The following is a 19,775-nucleotide window of genomic DNA, read 5'->3' as shown; positions in this document are numbered from 1 at the left end:
ATCCTCCTGTAGGATGTCAGAGCTGCCCCTTAGCACCATCCAGTCTGAGTCCCAGTTCCCAGTGGAATCTGCTTGGAGAGGTCGTGGTGACTTAATTCTGTCCACATGGTGATTTAGAGACAGAGCTAAGGCTTCTCCTTGTCGCCTTCTGTTAGGAGATGGTGACCTTGTCCCCCTCTGTCTTGGCCTGGCAGGGACTTCTGCTCACCAGCTTGGCCCGGGGCCCACGAAGTGGCAAGCCCACCAGCTGGGGAGGGAGAGGGATGGATCAAACAAGACCTCGGCACTGGAGGGTTCAGTGTCTGGGCACTGAGGCCCAAGGAATGCGGAGAACAGCTGGAGAACAGTCGGGCGGGTGTCACTGGGGCTTTGCTTTGAGATGGGGGAGGCCTGGCTCACCCCGCTCAGATGCCCATGCCCAGCAGCACGGTCAGGCCCAGAGCAGGCAGCAGGACGCGAATCCTGAATGAATAACTGAGTGTAGGAGTGAAGGGCAAGTGGGGGAGGGGGTAGATGACGAAGCTTGAGTGCGTGAGTGAAGGAATGCATGGAGCTCAGAAAAGGGACACCGACCCCCTGGGCTGCACAGGCAGGGAAGGACAATAAGGTTAACGAGGGAGGTGCGGTGTAGGTGGCATGGGCCCCAGCTCATGGGTGCCGGGAAGGGTCTTGCTCACGGCCTCTGGCTCACGCTCTCCCTGGGCGCTGAGGGTGGCAGCCTGTGGCAGGCCCATCAATGGGAGCCGTCCTGCAGCCGTGGGCCAAGGAGTGGAGCAGTGGGTTCCAGCTTCAGGTGCGGCACGTTGGGAAAGTCACCACTGCCATCTTGGCTTCAGGTCTCTTCCGTGCGGAATGGAGATGATGTTACCGCCTTAGGTTCTTTGTGAGGCTGTTGAGGGGGCCTAGTGAAAGGACACTCTGTAAAGTACCAGGCTGGGTCAGCAGGTGTTGTTATTACCCAAGCAGGAAGAGGCTGGGTGGCTGGGTCACCTCAGTATGGCTCCTCTCCCTGCCCCGTGTGCCGGGAGGAGTCAGGTGCCGGGAGGAGTCAGTCCCGGGGAGGCAGGGAGGGTCAGGCCCAGGCCACAGCCTGGCTCTGGCACCTGGGCAGGGGAGGCCCTGGCATTCAGCAGGTGGATGGGAGGCCCGGTCCTTAGGTGCTGCGCCCCCGGGAGGGGGCCGGTCCCATGACCTCCTCTCCGGGCTGCCAACCTGTTGTTTGCTCAGGAGGCCACTACCTGGCCCGGCTCCGGCATCCGGGTGTTTTGGCGCTCAGCCAGCATGGAGTGAGGGTGGGGACTCCACGTGCTACGTCCCTGCCCACCCCCTCTGTGCAGCGTGGAGACTGAGGCCTGCTCCCCACTCCCAGGGTGACTCTGCCAGCTCTACCATTTGGTGGTTGCGGGACCCCCTGGCCCATCTTGCAACCTCGATGAGCCTCTGCTTCCTTATTTCTGAAACAGCGATCTGGGTTGTGCCAATTACGGATTACGGGACATCACAGCGCCTGGCTCCCGCCCACCCCCACACTTCCTCTTGAATCCTGGTAGAGAGGTGGAAGGTGCCTGGGGAAAGGATAGTCAGGAGCAGCCATGCTTGTGTCCCTCCCCTCCCTGTGGGCCTTGGGTGGAGGGGGCTGGGCTCCCTGGGCCTAGCTTCAGAAACTTGCTCACCGGGCTGTCCCTGGCCACCTTCCGTGGCATCTTGGCAAGACAGAGGCAAGCGGGAGGGTGGGGGGAGGCAGTGCCGGATGTCTGAGCACTGGAGACAATGGGCCTCTGTGGCCCCCAGGGGAAGGGGCAATTCCAGTGCAGCCTCCAGTCTCTGGTTTCAGGAGATCAGAGTCCCCTCAGACACGATACCACAGCTGGGAGATGTGGGCAGCCCCCAAGCCCCATCCAGAGTGGCCTCTCTCGGGGCGGGGGGGGGGGGGTGAGGGCCCACAGGAGTAGCCCTGTGTACCTGCTTCTCGCCTTGAGGTCTGTACCCTCTGCCGTCCCCCACATGAGTCACCAGATTGGTCGAACCAGCTGGTTCCATGGAGGCCAGGGAGATTCAAGGGACCCTGTCCTCTGGTGACCAGTGCTGGGCTCGTCTGGACCTCTCAGGACCCTATCCTGGGCTAGCCTCCCTCACAAGTCCTTCTTGGCCCTGTGTTCCTTGGCTAGCTGAGCACCTGCTCTGCCCCCCCAACCACCCAAGTCTGGTTTCCCAACTTGTGTGTGTGTTGTCCTGCACCTGCCTAGCTCCCCTGCTCCCCATCACAGGCTTCCTGCCTTGGTGGTCATGTGTTACCTACTCTGGCCACCAGAGTTTCACCTGTTTAAAAGGAACTTTAAAGCATGAATAGTTCACCAGGCGGCCAAGAAGGAGAAGGGAGCCCCCAGCCGAGGAAACAGCCTGTGCCAAGGCTCGGCAGTGTGAAACAGCGTGGCTTATTTGGAAAACTGCTTGCAGCCCAAACAGGCTAGGACAAGGTGCCTGGGGCAGGACAGGAAGGGGGTGTGCGTGGAGATGAGGCTGGGAGAGTCAGCAGGGGCCACACCCACCTGGGGACCTCCATCCAGGGCAACTATCTTTGGGTGGCCAAAGAACCAAGTCATACCCAAAGGACAGCCCAGCCACTGCTCTAATGCCCTGAAAGGGTGAGGTTCCCAGGAGAGTGGCTAATATTAATAATAATTAATCATAATAGCAAACACTTCTATAGTGCTTACTCTACTCTGTGTCTCACAGCAGCCTTATGAGGAGAAAGACAGGACCCTCCCATCAACTCTCCAGCTGGTTAACAGTGGGGAAACAACCCAGGAAGGCATCTGGTCAACTGTCCTCAGTCTTACCTATCTCCCCCCCCACCATGCCTGTGGTTTGGCAGTGTGGGGAACCACCCGGAGATGCCCCCTACCCCAGTGTGGCATCTGGAGCCCTGGACTAATGGAAGGCCTGGGTTCTGGTCCCCAGTCTACTTCTGCCTTCCTGGGTGACCTCAAGGTGGTGGTTTAACCTCTCTGAGCCTCAGTTTATCCTTCCAGGAATTGGGGATCCTAGCGACTGCCTTATCTCCCACTCCAGTTCCGGTGAGACTCCCAGGAGTGAGCAGATAAACAGCACTTTTGAAAAGTACAAAAAGCTGTACTCATGACAGTGTGATTATTATTGTTACCTCGATGTGGAGATAAGGGATGGGAGGAGGCGCAGTGACAGTTGCCAAGAAACCCAGGAGCTGTCAGCAGCAGCTTCCGGCCTGGCCCATCCCACTCAGGAGCTGGGCCACTGGGCCCCTCCCCCACCCCCTTGCTGCGCCCTTTCCCTGGGAGAGATGGGTGCATTGAGAGGGTGGGGAGCTGGGGCCAGCTGGCCGGCAGCCACACACCTCCGGGGCCTGAAGGTGACCCTGGAATGTGCCTGGCCCAGATGCCAGGTTGGCTCAGGCTTTCTGTGTGACCTTGGGCAAGTTACCTCCTCTCTTGCTGCCACCTTTTTCTGTGTCCAGGTCTTCTGTACCTGTAGGCAAGTGTCCAGGCCAGACAGGAAAGGATTGGAGCTGGACCTGGAAGATGCTTGGCGGTAGCTGCAGGAGCTTGGGGGGGGGGGGGGCTGCCATGGGGAGGCCACCGGGGGCCAAGGCTAGGTGACAGGGCTGAGGTCCTGGGTTGAGAGCAGCCGTGATGTATGTAGTAGAAGAACCTTGAGCTGGAGTTAAACCTCTGTTCTCCCCTTTCCCTGGTGTGACCGTGGACTTGTCACTTAACCTCTCTGAGCCTCAGTTTTCTTATCTGGAAAAAAGGTGGATAATAGCCAACCTCACAAAGCTGCTGCGGTGATCAGATGAGACACTAGACTGCAAGAGTGCTGTGCAGATATGACTTCGGTCATGGAAGGGGGAAAAGGAAAAGGGGAGAGTTCCCTGAGTCCCAGCATGCTCCAGGCACCTTCCAGCTGCTGCATGTGCAGAGGGAATGCAAAGCATTTTTAAAATATATTTTTTTTATTTTTAAGTAATCTCCACACCCAAAATGGGGCTTGAACTCACAACCTGGAGATCAAGAGTCACATGCTCCACCGACTGAGCCAGCCAGGTGCCCCAGAATGCAAAGCATTTTAAGCTGAGCCAGGCCATTGGGTCTGGAAGGTTTTCAGAGAAGCAGAGAGGGCCAGACCCCACGTGAACAGAACAGTGGAGATTAGAAGGAAGGAGGCGAGGGTGGGATAGAGAGGGGAGGAGAGACAGAGAAGTTCAAGTTCATGAGAGGGAGGAAAATGGCCAAGTTGGGGGAGGTCCACAGAGGGCAGAGGCAGAAGGGGAATGGAGGATGGCTAGAAAGGTGGGGATGAGATGGGTGTGAGATGAGGGAGGCCAACAGGGGGAGAGGAGGCATGGGGAGGTAGGGAGGGAGGTGGCAGGTTGAGTTTATTCGTCCCTTCCAGGTTATTTATTGAGCAACTAGTATCTGCTCAGTCAGTATAGTATAGCATTAGGGCACAGTACCTAGACCCGGATGGTTGAGGGTTCAAATCCTCTGTATTTCACTTACTGCCAGCATGACCTTGGACAAGTTGCTGAACCTCTCTGTGTCTTAGTGCCCTCCTTTGAAAGAAGGGTGTTCAGTGAGTGAATCCAAGCGAAGCAGTTAGAGCAGAGCCTGCCCAGGGCAGGTCGGGTATCAGTGCTGGCTGTCCTTTGCTGTTGCTGTTTTCATTACCTCTCGAATGGGACTTGCTAGGTCTGCCTCTGCTATGAAGTTCAGATCTTGGGCTCTAGAGTGACAAACCTGGATTCCAATGTTTGCTCTGCCTCATTCACTGTGTGACCTTGGGCAAGTTAACATACCTTTCTGAGCTTCAGTTTCCTTGTGTGTAAAGCAGGCAGTTTTTGAGCACCTGCCTCACTTGGGTTGCTGTGGTGATTAAGTGGAATCATACAAGGCACAGGTAGGCTGTGGCTTTTGTTATTACTGTCCTTCTGTTCCCTCGGGGCTGGGATGGATGGGGGCAGGCAGGGCCCAGAGCGTCCAATTCCTGCTCTGTCCCCATTGTGGAGCCTCTCCCTTCCCCTGCCCTTTAGGGCCTCAGCAATGACCTTGTAGGTGGAGGAGTTGCCTGGCAGGGGGTGGGGTGCTAGGTACTGCCTGTGAGGGGCCTGCTCTAGCCATCCAAGAACTAGAGAGTTGAGGGCCTTACGGCAGGGTCCCCGATGGAAGCCAGACCGCCGCCCGCCTCCTTGTGTCCAGAGACCTCCCTAGTCCTGTGCCAGCATGAGCAGCCCTGTGCAAGACGGACAAATGGCCATGGGGAAGCTCAGACTGAGCGGGTTCTGGAAGGGGAGTGCGTCAGGGAGCTGTTGCCAGACTGACCTGCAGTGGCCATGGTCTGAGCCTGGGGGCCTGAGTGGGGCAGGCAGAAGAACAGGGCCCAAATAGCTCCATCATAGGCGACAACCTCCGCTGGGCAGCCAGGGCCACGCCAACACCACTGTCCCCGTGTCCCCACCACTAAGGGGATCCAGCTTCAGCTGGGCTGCAACCCCAGCACTTCCTGGTCCCTGGGCAGCCTCTGCTTTCCACCCCGCTGGCGCTGGCCTTACTCAGTCAAGGGCGTGGGCTTTCAGTTCTGGCTCTGTCACCCATTTGCTAGGGGAAGTGGCTTCACCTCTTTGAGCTTCAGTTTTTCCATCTATAAAATTGGGGATACGTGATGCCAATCTCCCAGCACTGTAGTGAGGGTGTAAAATGCTTGATACAGTTCTAGGCACATGACCCAGGTCTTGACAAAGAGTCCCCAGGGTGACCTCAGTGGAATTTGCCTGGACCATTTCTGTGGGCCTCTCTCTACTCCCCCAGCTCCAGTCTCTCCCCAGGTCAGCACACCTGGCAAACAATGGGGACCTAAGTACAGGCGGTTCCCTTGCTCACACACCTCCAGTGGCTCCCTACTGCCAGCCTTCATTCAGTCACTGATTCCTTCAATCATTTATCCATTCAACAAATAACTAAAGAGACCTAACTTGGGGAGCCAGAGTTTACCATGAATGAATGAATACCAGAGAACTTATTGAGTAAATACCTACTAGCTACCCAGGCTCTATGATGAAACTTTTTTGGAAGCAGAGGCTAGGAGGGGTGTGGCACTGACTCAAGGTCATACAACAGGTAAGTGTTCTTCTTCACAGTGATGCCATGGCTTGAAATGCCACTGCCACCATATCTCTTTTTCTGCGTCAGATGCCCTGCTTAGTGCAGGCCCCGCTTTTAGATGCCAGCAGCCCCCGAGAGGTGGAGAGGCTTCTGGTGCCTGCAGCCGAGCTGTGGATGTGGACGGCTCCTCTCAGCTGTCTCTCCTAACCAGAGAGGCTGGGCTGAGGAGAGTGGGCAGGGGGGCTCCGAGGGTCCTCAGGGTCTCCTTCCTGGGCCAGGCTCCTGCAGCCCCTCCCCCTTTCAGGGAGGGGCAGTCCCAGACTGGCCTGACTCAAGCCCGCTGCTGTGGGCCACGGAAGATCTGGCAGCTGGAATGACTCACCCTCTCAGGACCAGCCTCCGTTGATGGGACCGGGGCGGGGTTGCAGACACGTCAGGGTGGCCCTGGGCAGCAGGAGGGAGCCCAGGGCTGGGTGAGCCGGGCTGGCTCGCCCGGCCCTGGGCTCCCTGGGTCCCAGGAGCCACTGGGCATTTCCTCTCCCTGACCCCAGAGGTGGCCTCCTCAGCAGGCTTTCTAGGGTGACAGGAGCTGACTTCACCCTCATCAGACCTGCTTCCTTTCCTCAGGGAGGGGTGTGGGTGTGGGCAAAGAGGCTGAGCTTGGAGTCAGGCCTCACTCAGAGGCTGGCTCTGCCCCTGACCAGCTGTATGACCTCTGCATGCCTCTGGGTCCTCATCTGTTAAATGAGAATACCAGTGTGGTGAGGAGTCTGTGCCCTCAGGCCTGGAAAGAGGGGCTTGGCACAGGGCCTGGCACATAGTAGGCCCAGTGGCTGTCAGCTATTACTATTGTCATTAGGAATAGCAGTTGCCAGGGGCGCTTGGGTGGCTCAGTCGGGTAAGCGTCCAACTTCGGCTCAGGCCACCATTTCGCGGTTCGTGGGTTCGAGCCCTGCCTCGGGCTCTGTGCTGCCAGCTCAGAGCCTGGAGCCTGCTTCAGATTCTGTGTCTCCCTCTCTTTCTGCCCCTCCCCACTCATGCTTGTCTCTCTCTCAAAAAAAATAAAATAAAATAAAATAAAATAAAAAATAAAAAAAGAATAGCAGTCACCCAAGTGTCCTCTCAGCCCTAAGGCTGCGTTTCTCTGAAGGCTCAGGAAGGGGTCTATAGAGGTTGAGCTCCCTGCTTAGTACAGAGATCAGGACTTAGCCCTTTACAGCAACCCTCACTGCCCCCTGCCTCAGTTTACCCATCTTCAGAATGGGCTTCAGAACGGGCTGTGGACGTCCTCTTGACAGGAATGTGTTGGGCAGGCCTAATGGAGAACTCGGGGAGAGACCCTGTCCACATCTCTGATCTCCGGGGAAGGAGAGCCTGTTTGGCAACCCTGCTCCAGAAGCCCCTCCTCTCCCTCCTCCTGGGGAACCCATGACCTCCCCTCCATGAAATCTGTCCTCCGACTCTGAGAGCGATTCTTCCTCCCAGAGTTCACAAACCTCCCAGCCTGGAGCCTTCCTTGACCATAAGACCCCTTCTTTCTTCCAGGAGGAGTGATGGGCAGAACCAGTGCTTTCCTCAAGCCCTAGACCTGCCACGAGTGGACTTCGTTCCCTCCCACACTGCTTCACTCCACCCCAAGGTAAGTGCCCCCTCCCCATTGCCCCTGGTCTGGAGACCCTGGGGCGGACAGAGAATTAAGAATGACTAGCGGACAGCGGTCAAGTGTTCATGCAGATGCTGCTTGAGGCTTAGCTCCCCGAGGGGACACCACTCCTCACCCCTGAGTGCGCTGGGCCGGGGCCTGTATCACTGTTGGGGAGGGGGCAGGACAGCTGGGAACAAACTAGCCAAACAGCTATTCTCCATCACCTTCATGATCAACATCCCCATCGGCTTCCTTGTCTGTAAGCCCGGAATGATGATAGTACCTGGCACGGAGCTATTGTGAGGATTTAATGAAAAAAGTGCCAATAAAACATTCCACCCATGATATCTGGCACAGGGTGAGAGCCCTGTGAAGGAGATCATCAAAATCAAACGTGTTCGCCGAGCACTTGATTTGTATCAGACTTTGTGCTGGGCGCTGAGGGGCCAGAAATCAATTGGACACAGACCCTGTCCTCAAGGAGCCACAGTCCAGGTAAGAGATAAATAACCGAGCAACTTGTGCAGAACACCAGTAACAACCACGAGCATTTATTGAGAGTTATTATATGCCAGGTGGGTACTTAATGGCTTATAGGCACTATTTCATTTCATCCTCCAACTGGAAGTACTACCATTAGTCCCATTTTGTAGATGAAAAAAACCAAGGCTCAGAGAAGTTAAGTTACTTGCTCAAAGACACACAAATAGGTTATGATGGGGCTGGGGTCGGAACTCACGCTGTGTGACCAGAGTGCCTGGCCTTGTGGCCTCCTTGATGCAGAAGGAAATGAACCCTCTCTTTTGCAGTATACTTTACGGTTTCTAAAGCATGTCCACAGACATCATCATGCCTCTTGGTCATTTCATCAAACCTTGGATGGCAGGCATTCTCCAGGTGAGGATTCAGATGCTCAGAGAGGTTTTCCTAAGGTCACACAGTCAGGAAATAGCAAGCACAGGGCCTGCTAAGCTCTTCTCCCACACTCGGGCCTGGAAGAAGGGCCATGTACCTCTCCTTGGCCAGGAAGGCAGAGGGCCAGGGACTGGAATCCTTGTGGGATTCCACCACCTCCAAGGGGGCTCCTAGGGCAACATCAGGGAGCTCCTGAGACCATCTCCTGCTCCCTGTGCCTGGGCCAAAGCCCAAGATGGGGCCATGTGGATCCTGGGGCTTGGCAGGAAGGGAACGACTCAATGGCACCTGGGTTCATGACTGAGACCCCCTAGTCCCTCTCCCCCTAAGCATACAGGAAGGGGCCTTGATTCCCACCACGGGCTGTGTGCCTTTAGACCATAGCTTCCCCTCCCTGGGCCTCCGTCTGTCTATCAGGAAAATGAGGGTTGAAACAACCCCTCGCCCTGAGTCCTGCCTGCTCAGACAGCCCGGGGCTGGCTTTCATGGATTAGCTCTGAGCCGCCTCCCCTCAGGCTTCCTGGCCTCCACCCAGCTGGCCAAAAGCCTCCATTTGTGCCAACACAGCCCAGACAGCGGGCTCTAAACCACTCCCATCCTGACAGCCCACCCCTACTCCAGAATCAAGACCTAGTCTGTGGGTCATCCTCCTTTGACGGGGGTAGGGGGGGGACAGGTGGAAAACAGGGTACAGAGAGATTGAGTGATCTCCCTGGATGCCCAGCAGAGCAGTGGTGGGGCTGAGGGGACTCAGGCCAACGACACATTCTTCGTGCCCCTCCTCCAGCACCCCTAAGTCTGTGAACATTTATCATGTTGATGGAGCCAGTCTGAGTGGCAGGTGACCTCCCTGTGCCAAGGGTAAGTCCCTGCCCCTCTCTGAGGCTCAGATTCGTCATCTGTAAAACAGAGGGGCCAATTTCTTCTCTACTCACCTTGCTGGCTTGCAGCTGGGCGATGACCGTGAAAGTAACTTTGGAAAGTGGAAATCAAGACGCCGAACTGTATCAGCAATGCTACATTTCCAGGGCAGGACAGAACACCCAGAAGGGACATTCCCCTCTCATTGGAAGACCACATTTGTACAGACACTGAGCTATTCGGGGCCCTCCTACCTTGCCCCCCATAGGGGTTTCTCCACTTAGGAATTCAGAAATCTGCACACATGTACGTGCACAGTCTGCCCACACCCATGTCCATGGACAAATTCACATGTCTGCAAACATATTCAGAGACTTGCACATGTACACATGCATGTGTATACAGATACACATGTACAAACACAAATACAGGTACCCATGATGTCCATGCACACACGGCCTTATCTGGTCTGAGAATCACTCACACACACACACACACACACACGCACACACACACACACGCACAGCTGCATCACATTCTCCATGGAGTGTGTACATTCTCGACTCCACCTGTCACACAGACATCTCCAATGATGTGAGCAGGTCTCACCTCCTCCCAGTATGGGAATGGACATTTCTCTGGCTGCATTTCGATGGGTGCCCGGAAGCGCTCAGGCCTGGAAGTGCCTGTGTAAATCAATATTTGCTGCTGTTAATTATTAAAAACAAAGCTACACCGTGTCTGGAACACACATCTCCAGAGTTCCCGCCGGCTGCCGGGCTCCAGCCTGACCGAGGGCCAGGTCTGGAGGAAAGGAAGGCCCAGTGCCTTCCTTCCAGGAGCCCTTGCCTTGGAGATGGAGGGTGATGGGCAGCTACTGGCAGCTTCTCCAGGAAGCTGAAGAGAGATTGTGCGCTGAGCTGGTGGGCAGGCCTGCCCCTGCAGGGTCCAAAGCAGCAGGTGTTGACTTGGCCACAGCTCAGGAAGCAATTGCCGCTTTCCCAGCATGTCTGGGGAAGGGGTGCTGAGGCTCCGGCACCCCAGTGCACAGTGGCGGCAGACACAATGCAGGGTCAGCCGGAAGGGTCTGCAGAGGTGGGAAGACTGGTGGCCTTCTATTTTACGGATGGGAAACTGAAGCCCACAGAGGTGACAGGGACTCACTCAAGTCCACTCAGCAAGTTGTGGCAAGGCCAGTGCTAGAACCCTCATGTCCCGAAGTGCACTCTGTACGGTGGGGTCTTGGCAGTCCCTGTTCCCTCCCTCCCCTAGGATCAGGGGCAGTTAGGGTCCGGTGTGGGCACGGGAACCGGGGAAGGAAGGAAGCCCGCCAGCCACTGTCAGGCATTAGAGGGTGAGGGGAGATGAGGAGGGAGGGGAGAGCAGCTCCAGGCCTTTCCCTGGATTCCCAGTTCTGCCTCTTCCTAGCTGTGTGAACCTGGGCATGATCTTTCACCTTTTGGAATCAGTCTTCTATTCCGTAAAATGGGGATGATACTCGTACCTCCTGGATTGTGGGGAGAGGTCATCCTCGCCAAGAGTCCAACATTAAGTAGGTGCTCAAGGAAAGCTCTCTATGAAGTAACCCTCTCTCCTCTTCCTGCCCGGCTTCACAGCCTGTCCCAAGAACCCCGTCCTTGAGGCCCCGAGGCGGATCCCCAGAGTGTGGGAAGACAAAGAAGGCGGGATAGGGGCGCGCTGAGCAGAGCCTCGGGTCTCCGTAGGGCCCCACGCGCCGAAAGCTTGCAGCGCGCCGGCGAGAGCGCGCAGGCGCAGTGTCCGGGAACCGCGAGCCGGGCCCGCACGGGCGGGGGGGAGGGGGCAGGAGGGGGGGGGCTCCTCTGTCCCCGCCCCGGATCTCAGAAGCCCCGCCCCCGCGACGCCCGTACCTGGCGCCCCGCCCCCTCCGGGCCCGGCGGCCCGGCGAGCCCAGCTCAGGCAGCGCGCCGCCGGGATCCCGGAGCGGGGAGCGCGGAGCTCGGCGCTGCGGGGCCCGGGCAGGGGCGCGCGCGGGCGGGAGCCGGCCGGGCCAGCTGAAGCGCCGCCGGGGCGGGGGCCGGGCCGGGCCAGGCTCGGGATGGCGCAGCCGCGGCCCCTGGCGCCCCCCGGCCGTCCGCGGAGGGGCTCGCTGCCCGCTGGGGCCGGCTGGCAGGTGAGGACCAGAGCGAGGGCGGCCTGCCCGAGGGGGTCCGCGGAGCCGGCTCAGCCCGACTTTCCCGGAGCCGGGCAGGCTCTGCCCCAGCCAGGGCGGGTGTGCGAGGCTCCGTCATGGAGGGCGTGTTAGCTTCTGGGCTGACACCCGGCCACAGCGGCCACAGGGCGCAGCCCTGCCCTGGGGTCCCGGGCCTGGGGCTCTTTCTGCATCTGTCCCCGGATCAGAGTGCCCGTGGTGGCACCGTGGCTCTGGGCTGAAGTGGTACTGTGCGTGCTTGAGTCCGTGTGCCTGTTAGCCTCAGGGACCACTCCACCGTCCCCTGCCCCCTTTAGGAGGGGTCTGGATGTCGCGGTGTAACTTTGAGTGGTGCTCTGGGCCACTTTGCTCACAGTCTTCCATGTGTTAGGGCATCTGCTGCGCCTGTGAGGCTGTAACTGTGGGTGTCACTTGTTGCTGTGTGTGCTCTCTGGGTGACAGTACCATGTGTCAATGTTTATGTGGCTGTGACTCCCGGTGCACTGTTTCTGGTCGCCCTGAGTGGGGAGCTCTGGGGGACATTAATGCGCCCACATCACTCTCGAGCCGGGACTGTGCTGAGCTGAGACTGTGTGACCCAGGCATAGATGCCGATGTTGCTGTTGTACAGGGTGCTAACAGGCAAATTTGTCTACCTGGACTGCAGGCGTCCATCAGTGGTTTCTGCTGTAGCTCCTATGGAATTGGCTCTTCCAAGCTCGGAGTGTTGCGTGTGGCCATAGGTGACCATAGGTCAGTGTCTCCTCTGGCCTCCCATAGTGCATTTTACAGTGTGGGTTTTGCCTCTGTGGCGGGCCTTCGAGTGTGCACCTGGGGTGTTTGTGTCTTGGGATCTTTAAGCTGTGTCTTTGTGATGGGTGGTGTGCACTCAGGTGGATGTGAGGGGGCGTGTGTGAGGACAAGACCTGTACCCCCATCCTTGCTGATTGACCACTTCCACGGTGGCTGCGTGCTTTTGTTTCTTCCCGCTTCTCAAAACTCATTTAACGTTGTGGGGTCAGGCCTGTCCTGCCTGTTACCGGGCTGCGTGACCGATAGGGGAAGGTGAGCTTGTATGTGGCAGCGGAGCTCTGTGGCCAAGTTGCTGTGGACACAGCTGCCTGTGTCCGCGAGCGCCTGCGATCATGTCTCTTGGCGCACAGGTGCGAGAGTGGTTTTGTGGTGTTTGTGTAGCTTCGTGTTCGATTACTGGTGTGCACATTTGCACAGGGGTGGGTTTGCATCTGTGTGTGTGGCTTTGTGGTACGTGGGTCTATGTGTGTGTGCTGTTGTGTAATTTCGGATGCTGCCATGTGTATTTGTTAGCACACGGTTCTGCGGCTCAGGATTGGTGTGCACAGATCCCCTGGGTTTGGGGGCGGGCTGTTTATGTCTGTTTGGTTTCTTTGGTACAGTGAGAGTGTGTTTAAATATTGGTGTACAAGGCTGTGCGTTCAAGCAAGAGAGAGAGAGAGAGAGAATGTGTTTCCTGGTGCACAACCCCATAGCACATGTATGTGAGCTCAGGCAGTGCCCCCACTGGGCAGCAGGAGCCAAAAGAGTTGAGGCCTTGGAAGTGCTGGGGGAGGGGCACTGTCCTAGAGACCCTGGGGGCTTCCCAGGCCCAACCCCCAACCCCACCAGCAGGCAAGGATGCCGCCTTCCAGGAGGCTGAAGCTGCCAAGCACAGCTGGCAGATGCCCAGATTAACCCTGTGTGTGCTGTTGGCTGGCACTGGGAGAGGCTGGCTGGAGCAGGAGGGGGGAGGGGGTGCGTGTGGACTCACACAGCTGTTGGGCCAATGGGACATCCCAGCGCTGTCTCTCCCAACAGCCCCCCGCCCCCCCCCCCCCCCCCCCCCCGCCCAGTCCATACTGCTTACAGGGCCAGGGGGGGAGCCCTGGGCTGACTTCACTGAGCAGTTGGTCAGGGCCTGCTGGTCAGCTGCACGGAGCTCCCTTCTGCAATGCCCTTTCCACTTCCTCTTGCCGCTCGGACAGGCCCACGTGGTTAGTCAGGGTTGGGGGAACCAGGAGGGCAGAGGTGGGTGGAGACTCCTCGGGGACTTAGCAGGGTCGGCTGGGCCACCTGAGGACTGACCTGCCCTCCCCCATCTCTGTTGCAGAGCACAGATCTGTTTGACATGATTGAGAAGATGCAGGTGAGGTTGGCTTCGTCGCCCTTTTCGGGGAGCCAAGGAGAGGGGTGGGCTGGGGTGAGGGCCCTTGCTCTAGCTCCAGTCCTGCAGCCTCTCTGAGGACAGGCCGGGAGCCCCAGGCAGACTGTGCCGGCAGGAGATGGCGGCGGTGAGTTTCCTGAGCCCTCGGTCTGGGGGTCAGAGTAGAGGATGGGGACCGGCAGTGCTAACTCCCTGTCTGACCCAAGGCCCAGGCCCCACTTGTGTCTCCCCTTCTCCCATTCCTGTGGAGGTCCCCAGCAGGGCTGGGCTTGGTGCCTCATCCCCCCATCCCCCCCCACACACATCCGCACACACATCTCCCGCACACACCCACACGCACACACACCCACACATCCACAGACACATTTCCCATCCCCCTGAGAGGTGTCACAGGCTCTACAGGACCCCCATGTAGAATGGGAGAAGGGACAGATACCAGGCACAGGGTGACCAGAAGCTGTGCCACAGGCAGGGGGAGGTGCCCCACACCCTCGGCCTGACCCCTGCCCACTTTCCATGCCCAGCCCTGGTCTTCCCAGGCCTCTTTCTGGTGCATGGGTACATGTTGGGAGGTGTGCGGGGGTGGGGGTGGGGCAACTTGAACAAACCTCAGGAGCTTCCCCCCCCATGTCAGTTCACCATCCAAACCCTCTCTTCTGCCCCTTCCTGTTTCTTTGCCTCTTGTAGTTTTTCTGTCTCTGCCTCTCGCCTCCTCTGTCTCTCTGTCCTTTTCTCCTTCTCTCTCTTAAAAACACACATCTGTGTAAGTAAATTTAAAAAACACACATCTGTGTAGATGCAATGGCCTCTGCCCCATACTCACACACTAGTGCGTGCCCCCAACCCTGTCACCACCCCTGCCCCCAGCCCCAGTGGCACACACTCCTGCACAGAGCCCCCAGCCCTCCCTGCAGAGGCCTGAGTAACAGAGCCGGCCAACACCCTGCCCTGGGAGTACCCCCGCACAGCCCTGGCTTCCCCCTTCACAGGAAGAGGTATGAGCCTCCCATGGGAGCGCTGGCAACAGGCATGGGGGGGTGTAACGGGACGTGTTACCTTCTCTTTGCAGGGAAGCAGGATGGATGAACAACGATGCTCCTTCCCACCACCCCTCAAAGTAGGTTGGAACCGTGGCCCCACCCTACCCTTCTGTGGCCGTCTGCCTGTGCTGCTTCCCGAACAGTCTCTCCAAAGGCCTTGGGACCTGGAGGGGTTGGGGAGACTCTCTCGCCAATCGTGATCAGCAGTTACAGGAAGACTCAAACCCAGGACCCAGGAGGCTTCTGCCTGGGAAGGCAGATGGGGAGGGGAGGAGAGGAGGAGATGGGAGGAGTGGCCTGGTTGCCCCCCAGCCTGCTGCGAGGAGACTGAGAGGAGGCGGGGGATGGAAGGAGATGCAGGGAGGCTCTTGTTTAGACTCCGAATTTTCTTGGGGTGGGAGTTGCACATCCCCTCCAGATAGGCATGTGGTTCTATGCTGGATTTGGGACCTCAGCAATCCAAGAAGACTGGTGGCTGGCCTGGGAGGGAACAGGGGGACGCCCAGGGCTTCAAGGTGAGGGTTGAGGAGGGGGCTTGTGAGCATATGCCTGATTCGTTGTTCAGAGCAGGGTTCTCAAAGTGTGGTCCTCGAACCAGCAGCAACAGCATTACCTGGAAGCTTATTACAATGTAAATTCTTGGGCCCCACCTAGACCCTGGGAAACGGGATGGGGCACAGCAGTGCGTGTTTAAGGAGCCCTCAAGGGCCATTCTGATGCACTGAGAATCACTGGTCCCTGGGTTTCTTCTGGGGAGGCCGTGAGCCTCCTTTTCCTCAGGCAGAGAGACACCCAGGGGAGACGGCCAGCACTCAGTGAGCTAAGCTTGCTCAGCCCCTGCCTCATGGGGTCACCCCTGGGAAGCCCTGGGGAGATGACACAGCCCCATCCACACTCCCAGCCCAGGTGTCTGGCTGAGCAATGGAGCATTCTGGGGAGACTGGAAGTAAGTAAAGGGTGAGGGTCCCACCCCAGCTGGGTCTCTGGCCTGCTTGTGTTTTGTAGACAGAGGAGGACTACATTCCCTATCCGAGCGTCCATGAGGTAACTGGCTGGACCCCCTGAGCCCGTCCTCACCCCGAGTCTGGACTCTCAGGTCCTCCTCCCTGCCAGGAGCCTGACCATAGACCTTGCCATGGGCTCCGGGGCCTCAGTTTACTGGCCCAAGTCTTTAGAGTCCATGTGAACCCTTAGGCCTTTAATCCCGACGTTTCAGCCTCTTGGCCAAGGTCATTCTCCCAGCTCTACCTTCCCGAACCAAGTCCCCATTCTTGGAGACTGGAACAGGGGGTTCCATGTGGCCTGGGTCTGTGCCTGCAGTAGGAGGGAAAGGGCTGGAGCAAGTACGCTGGGGGGGTGGATGCAAGCCCTGGGGTCCACGTGGGCTCTGGGTTGTTCCCTAGCTCTCCTAAGCCGTGGCAGAAGTGACCCTGGGTCTGAGTTGGGGGGTGTCCTGGGGCCCTGGTAGGGTGCAGTGTGGGTGGCTCTCAGCTAAGTCCTCTGTCAGGTCCTGGGGCGAGAAGGACCTTTCCCCCTCATCCTGCTGCCCCAGTTTGGGGGCTACTGGATTGAAGGCACCAACCACGAAATCACCAGCATCCCGGAGACAGAGCCGCTGCAGTCACCCACGACCAAGGTGAAGCTCGAGTGCAACCCCACAGCCCGCATCTACCGGAAGCACTTTCTTGGCAAGGTGGGTGGCCCGCTGGTGTTGGGGGCTGGGCCCGGGAGGGAGCCAAACCCAAGGGCTGGGTCTGGGTGGTAGTCCTGAGTCCCACGTCCCGGAACATTTGTGGTGGATTCACGCTTTCATTCAACAAACATATGGCATGGTGGTTAACATCAGAGACTACCGCGGCACGATCCTGGCTCTGTCACTTGCTACGTGGGACAATGGGCAAGTCACTTACCCTCCCTGTGCCTCTGTTTCCTCATCCATAAACACGGAGAGGGTGATGACACCCACCTCAGGGGGATGCTGCACAGCTTTAATGAGAACGATGCTTGTAAGGTATTTAGAATGGGGTCCAACATAGAGTGAGTGCTCAGTCAAGGTGAGAAAATAATGAGCACCAGCTGTGTGCCAGCCGTGTTCTAGGCACCAGGAGTGCAGCAGCAAACCAAACAGACCCGGGCCCTGCCCTCAGGTAGCGTGAGGTCAGGGCTGGGAGACTAGTGTAGTGTCATGGCCTGACCTGGCTTGGCACAAACCCCTGCCCCATCTCCAGCCCCAGAGCAGGGATCCTGCCCAGTAACAACTGGTCAGAGTGTCACCCAGCAGTGCTCCAGGCAGAAGTTACCGGGTGAGATTGCGGTAGCTGGAGGGGAGGTCCCATGCTGGGATCTAGTGCGTGCCAGGCCCCATGCCAGCTGCTGTACCTCTGTCCATCTCCCGCCCAGCTGGTGGAGTGGGGTGTGGTCTCTGGAGTCTCATGGCCTGCGTGTGTATCTTGGCTCTTCTATTTATTGATGGTGTGACCTTGGGCAAGTCGTTTGACCTTCCTGAGCCCGTTTCCTCATCTGTAAAAATGAGGATAACAAAAGTACACGTGAAGTATAGAGAACCATGCCGGGCACATAGTAAGTACTTAACGTTAGCTATTACTACATTTTCGTAGTTACTCTGTGAGATCAGGATTGCTCTCATTTTTACAGAAGAGGAAACTGAGGCTCATAGAGGTGAAGTTCTTGGCCAAGGTCACACAATTACTGAGCCAGGAATTGGACCTACCTCCAGCTGACCTTCCATTAAGATGTGCCGGGAGGGTTTATGCTCTTGGCTCAGAGGACTCGAGGACTTCAGCGCAGCCCTCTTTGCCAAGGACCTGCCACTCCCTCTCTGCAGATGGTGCCAAGCATTTGGGGGTTTCCGCCACTCTGTCCCCAGGCAGGGCTGAGGGGGACTCTTGGCTTCAGGCCCACTCAGACTGTCCCCAAGCTGCGGATTTGTGGGGCACATCCCCTGCCCCTGCCTCCTTCTCTTCCTGCCCTCCGAGCACAGGTGTTCACGTTTCAACAGAACTGACTTCCAGGATGACTCCTAGGGTGTGGCTGGGAGCCAGCCCCACTGCCAGGGCCAGGGCCAGCAGGGGGAGCCCAGGGCCGGGCTGAGGTGGAATATCTTGGCACTGCTGGCCTGCCCTTGATTTGAGGACTTCCCCCTCTGGAGGTGCCAGCCCCGGGCTCCTCTCTGGGGGTACGGTTCCTGCCACAGCTTCCCCTCAGGCCTTCTGCAAGATTTCTTCCCAACCCTGTAGCTTCTCCAGGTGAGGCAGGAGGGTGGGAACCTGTCTGGTGAGCCGCCCAGTGTGTTCATGAGATGTTTCACTTCCTGTTTCTCACGAGCCCTGGCTTCAGGGGCCAGAGAGCCACAAATTGAGCAATCAATCAGAGTATTTTTATTGAGCACCTACTGTGTGCCCAGCCCCAAGAAGGGCAGGAGCGGGGAGACAGAGAGGCAGGTACAAATGTGGTCCTGACTTTGATGAGGACCCCGACAGCCAAAGTAACTAACATTCACTGAACGCCTACTCTATGCTAGACTGTTTGTCTCTTTCAGCCCCTGCCACCATCCCACGAGGTAGTTGGCCTCCCGTTTTACAGAACGGGAAACTGAGGCACAGAGAGGTGAGGTGACCTTCTCAGGCTCCCCAGCTGGCAAGTGGCAGAGGTAGGATTTGAAGGCAGATCCGTCTGATGCAGAGTCTGCCATTAGCCATGACACCGGCTGCTGGGTGAAAGCCGCCCATCTGGGAGCGAGCTGGCTCTCTGGCCTGGTTTCTGGAGGCCCCAAGCTCAGCTCTGCCCTCTGTCCGCCCCCCCTCCTCCCACCACAGGAGCATTTCAATTACTACTCACTGGACACTGCCCTGGGCCACCTTGTTTTCTCACTCAAGTACGAGGTCATCGGGGACCAGGAGCACCTGCGGTTGCTGCTCAGGTGAGGGTGGGGTGAGGGGCCCTGCGACAGCAGCAGGGGCTGAGGTCTTGTCATCTAAGAGCCCACTCTTCTAACCAAGGCCCAGGGAGGGCAGGGAATTGCCTGAGGCTGCTCAGCAAGTTAGCACCCCAACCAGGCCTGGCCCCATCGTCACCTCTGGTCCTCCCCGGGGTGTGTCCCCTCTGCCCTTATTGTGTGTGGAGGGCCTTCCATCTCTCCTTCCCACTGCCTCGCCCCTCAGCGCGGGCTTTCTCCTCCCAGGACCAAGTGCCGGACACACCATGATGTCATCCCCATCTCCTGCCTCACTGAGTTCCCCAATGTGGTCCAGATGGCAAAGGTGAGGCGTCTTTGGGCACCCTAGGTGGGCACACAGCTGGCACGCTGTCATCTGTAGCCCCACATCCCAGCCCTGTGTGCTGCAGCCCTGTCTCCAAGGTCCCACCTCTCACGTGTCCCATGACGTTGGCATGCTGCCACGTGTTCTGGGCTCCTGTCCCCTGCCCGGTGCTTTTGGGTCACTTTAGAGCACCTTCGGATACAGGAGACCCCATTCTGAGCAACAGCGAGCCCCTAGTCCTGCTGCAAACTCCCTTGTTCCCTCTCCTTTCTGCTGCTGTCCTCTCCAGCCCGCGCGGCCGGTGGCCAGGGAGGCCCTGAGGCCCCAGCCTCAGCTTCTCCCTTCTCTCTTCCTGCAGCTGGTGTGTGAAGATGTGAATGTGGATCGATTCTACCCTGTGCTCTACCCCAAGGTATGGCTGCATCTGGGCCCTGCTCACTGGGGTGGGTAGGGAACGAGGGAACTGGGCGTTTAGTGGGCACCTGTTGTGTACCGGGTGTCTCCCGTAAGTCCTCTCAGTTAACCCTCACAACAATGCTGCAAAGTCACCA

General features: G+C 57.9%; 1 protein-coding gene across 4 annotated transcripts in view; it reads left to right on the top strand.

The window, feature by feature from the left end:
* The window catches only part of LOC123597337 (RAP1 GTPase activating protein), a 49,957-nt gene that overhangs the window by 14,937 nt on the left and 15,245 nt on the right, over positions 1-19,775 (top strand). For all 4 annotated transcript variants that reach the window (XR_006712088.1, XM_045476001.1, XM_045476002.1 and 1 more), the window contains exons 3-10: positions 7,680-7,773; positions 13,851-13,886; positions 14,974-15,021; positions 15,950-15,988; positions 16,452-16,637; positions 18,781-18,884; positions 19,146-19,224; positions 19,583-19,636. Coding sequence is in view for 3 of the 4 variants with exons in the window: in XM_045476001.1 (XP_045331957.1) it covers positions 7,680-7,773; positions 13,851-13,886; positions 14,974-15,021; positions 15,950-15,988; positions 16,452-16,637; positions 18,781-18,884; positions 19,146-19,224; positions 19,583-19,636 (640 nt within the window). In the remaining variant the exon portion in view is untranslated. The remainder of the gene's footprint in view (positions 1-7,679; positions 7,774-13,850; positions 13,887-14,973; positions 15,022-15,949; positions 15,989-16,451; positions 16,638-18,780; positions 18,885-19,145; positions 19,225-19,582; positions 19,637-19,775) is intronic.

Source organism: Leopardus geoffroyi, chromosome C1, assembly GCF_018350155.1.
Source record: "Leopardus geoffroyi isolate Oge1 chromosome C1, O.geoffroyi_Oge1_pat1.0, whole genome shotgun sequence".
Taxonomy (NCBI): domain Eukaryota; kingdom Metazoa; phylum Chordata; class Mammalia; order Carnivora; family Felidae; genus Leopardus; species Leopardus geoffroyi.
The sequence above is the reverse complement of the archived record's forward strand: the minus strand, read 5'-3'. Positions and strand labels throughout refer to the sequence as shown.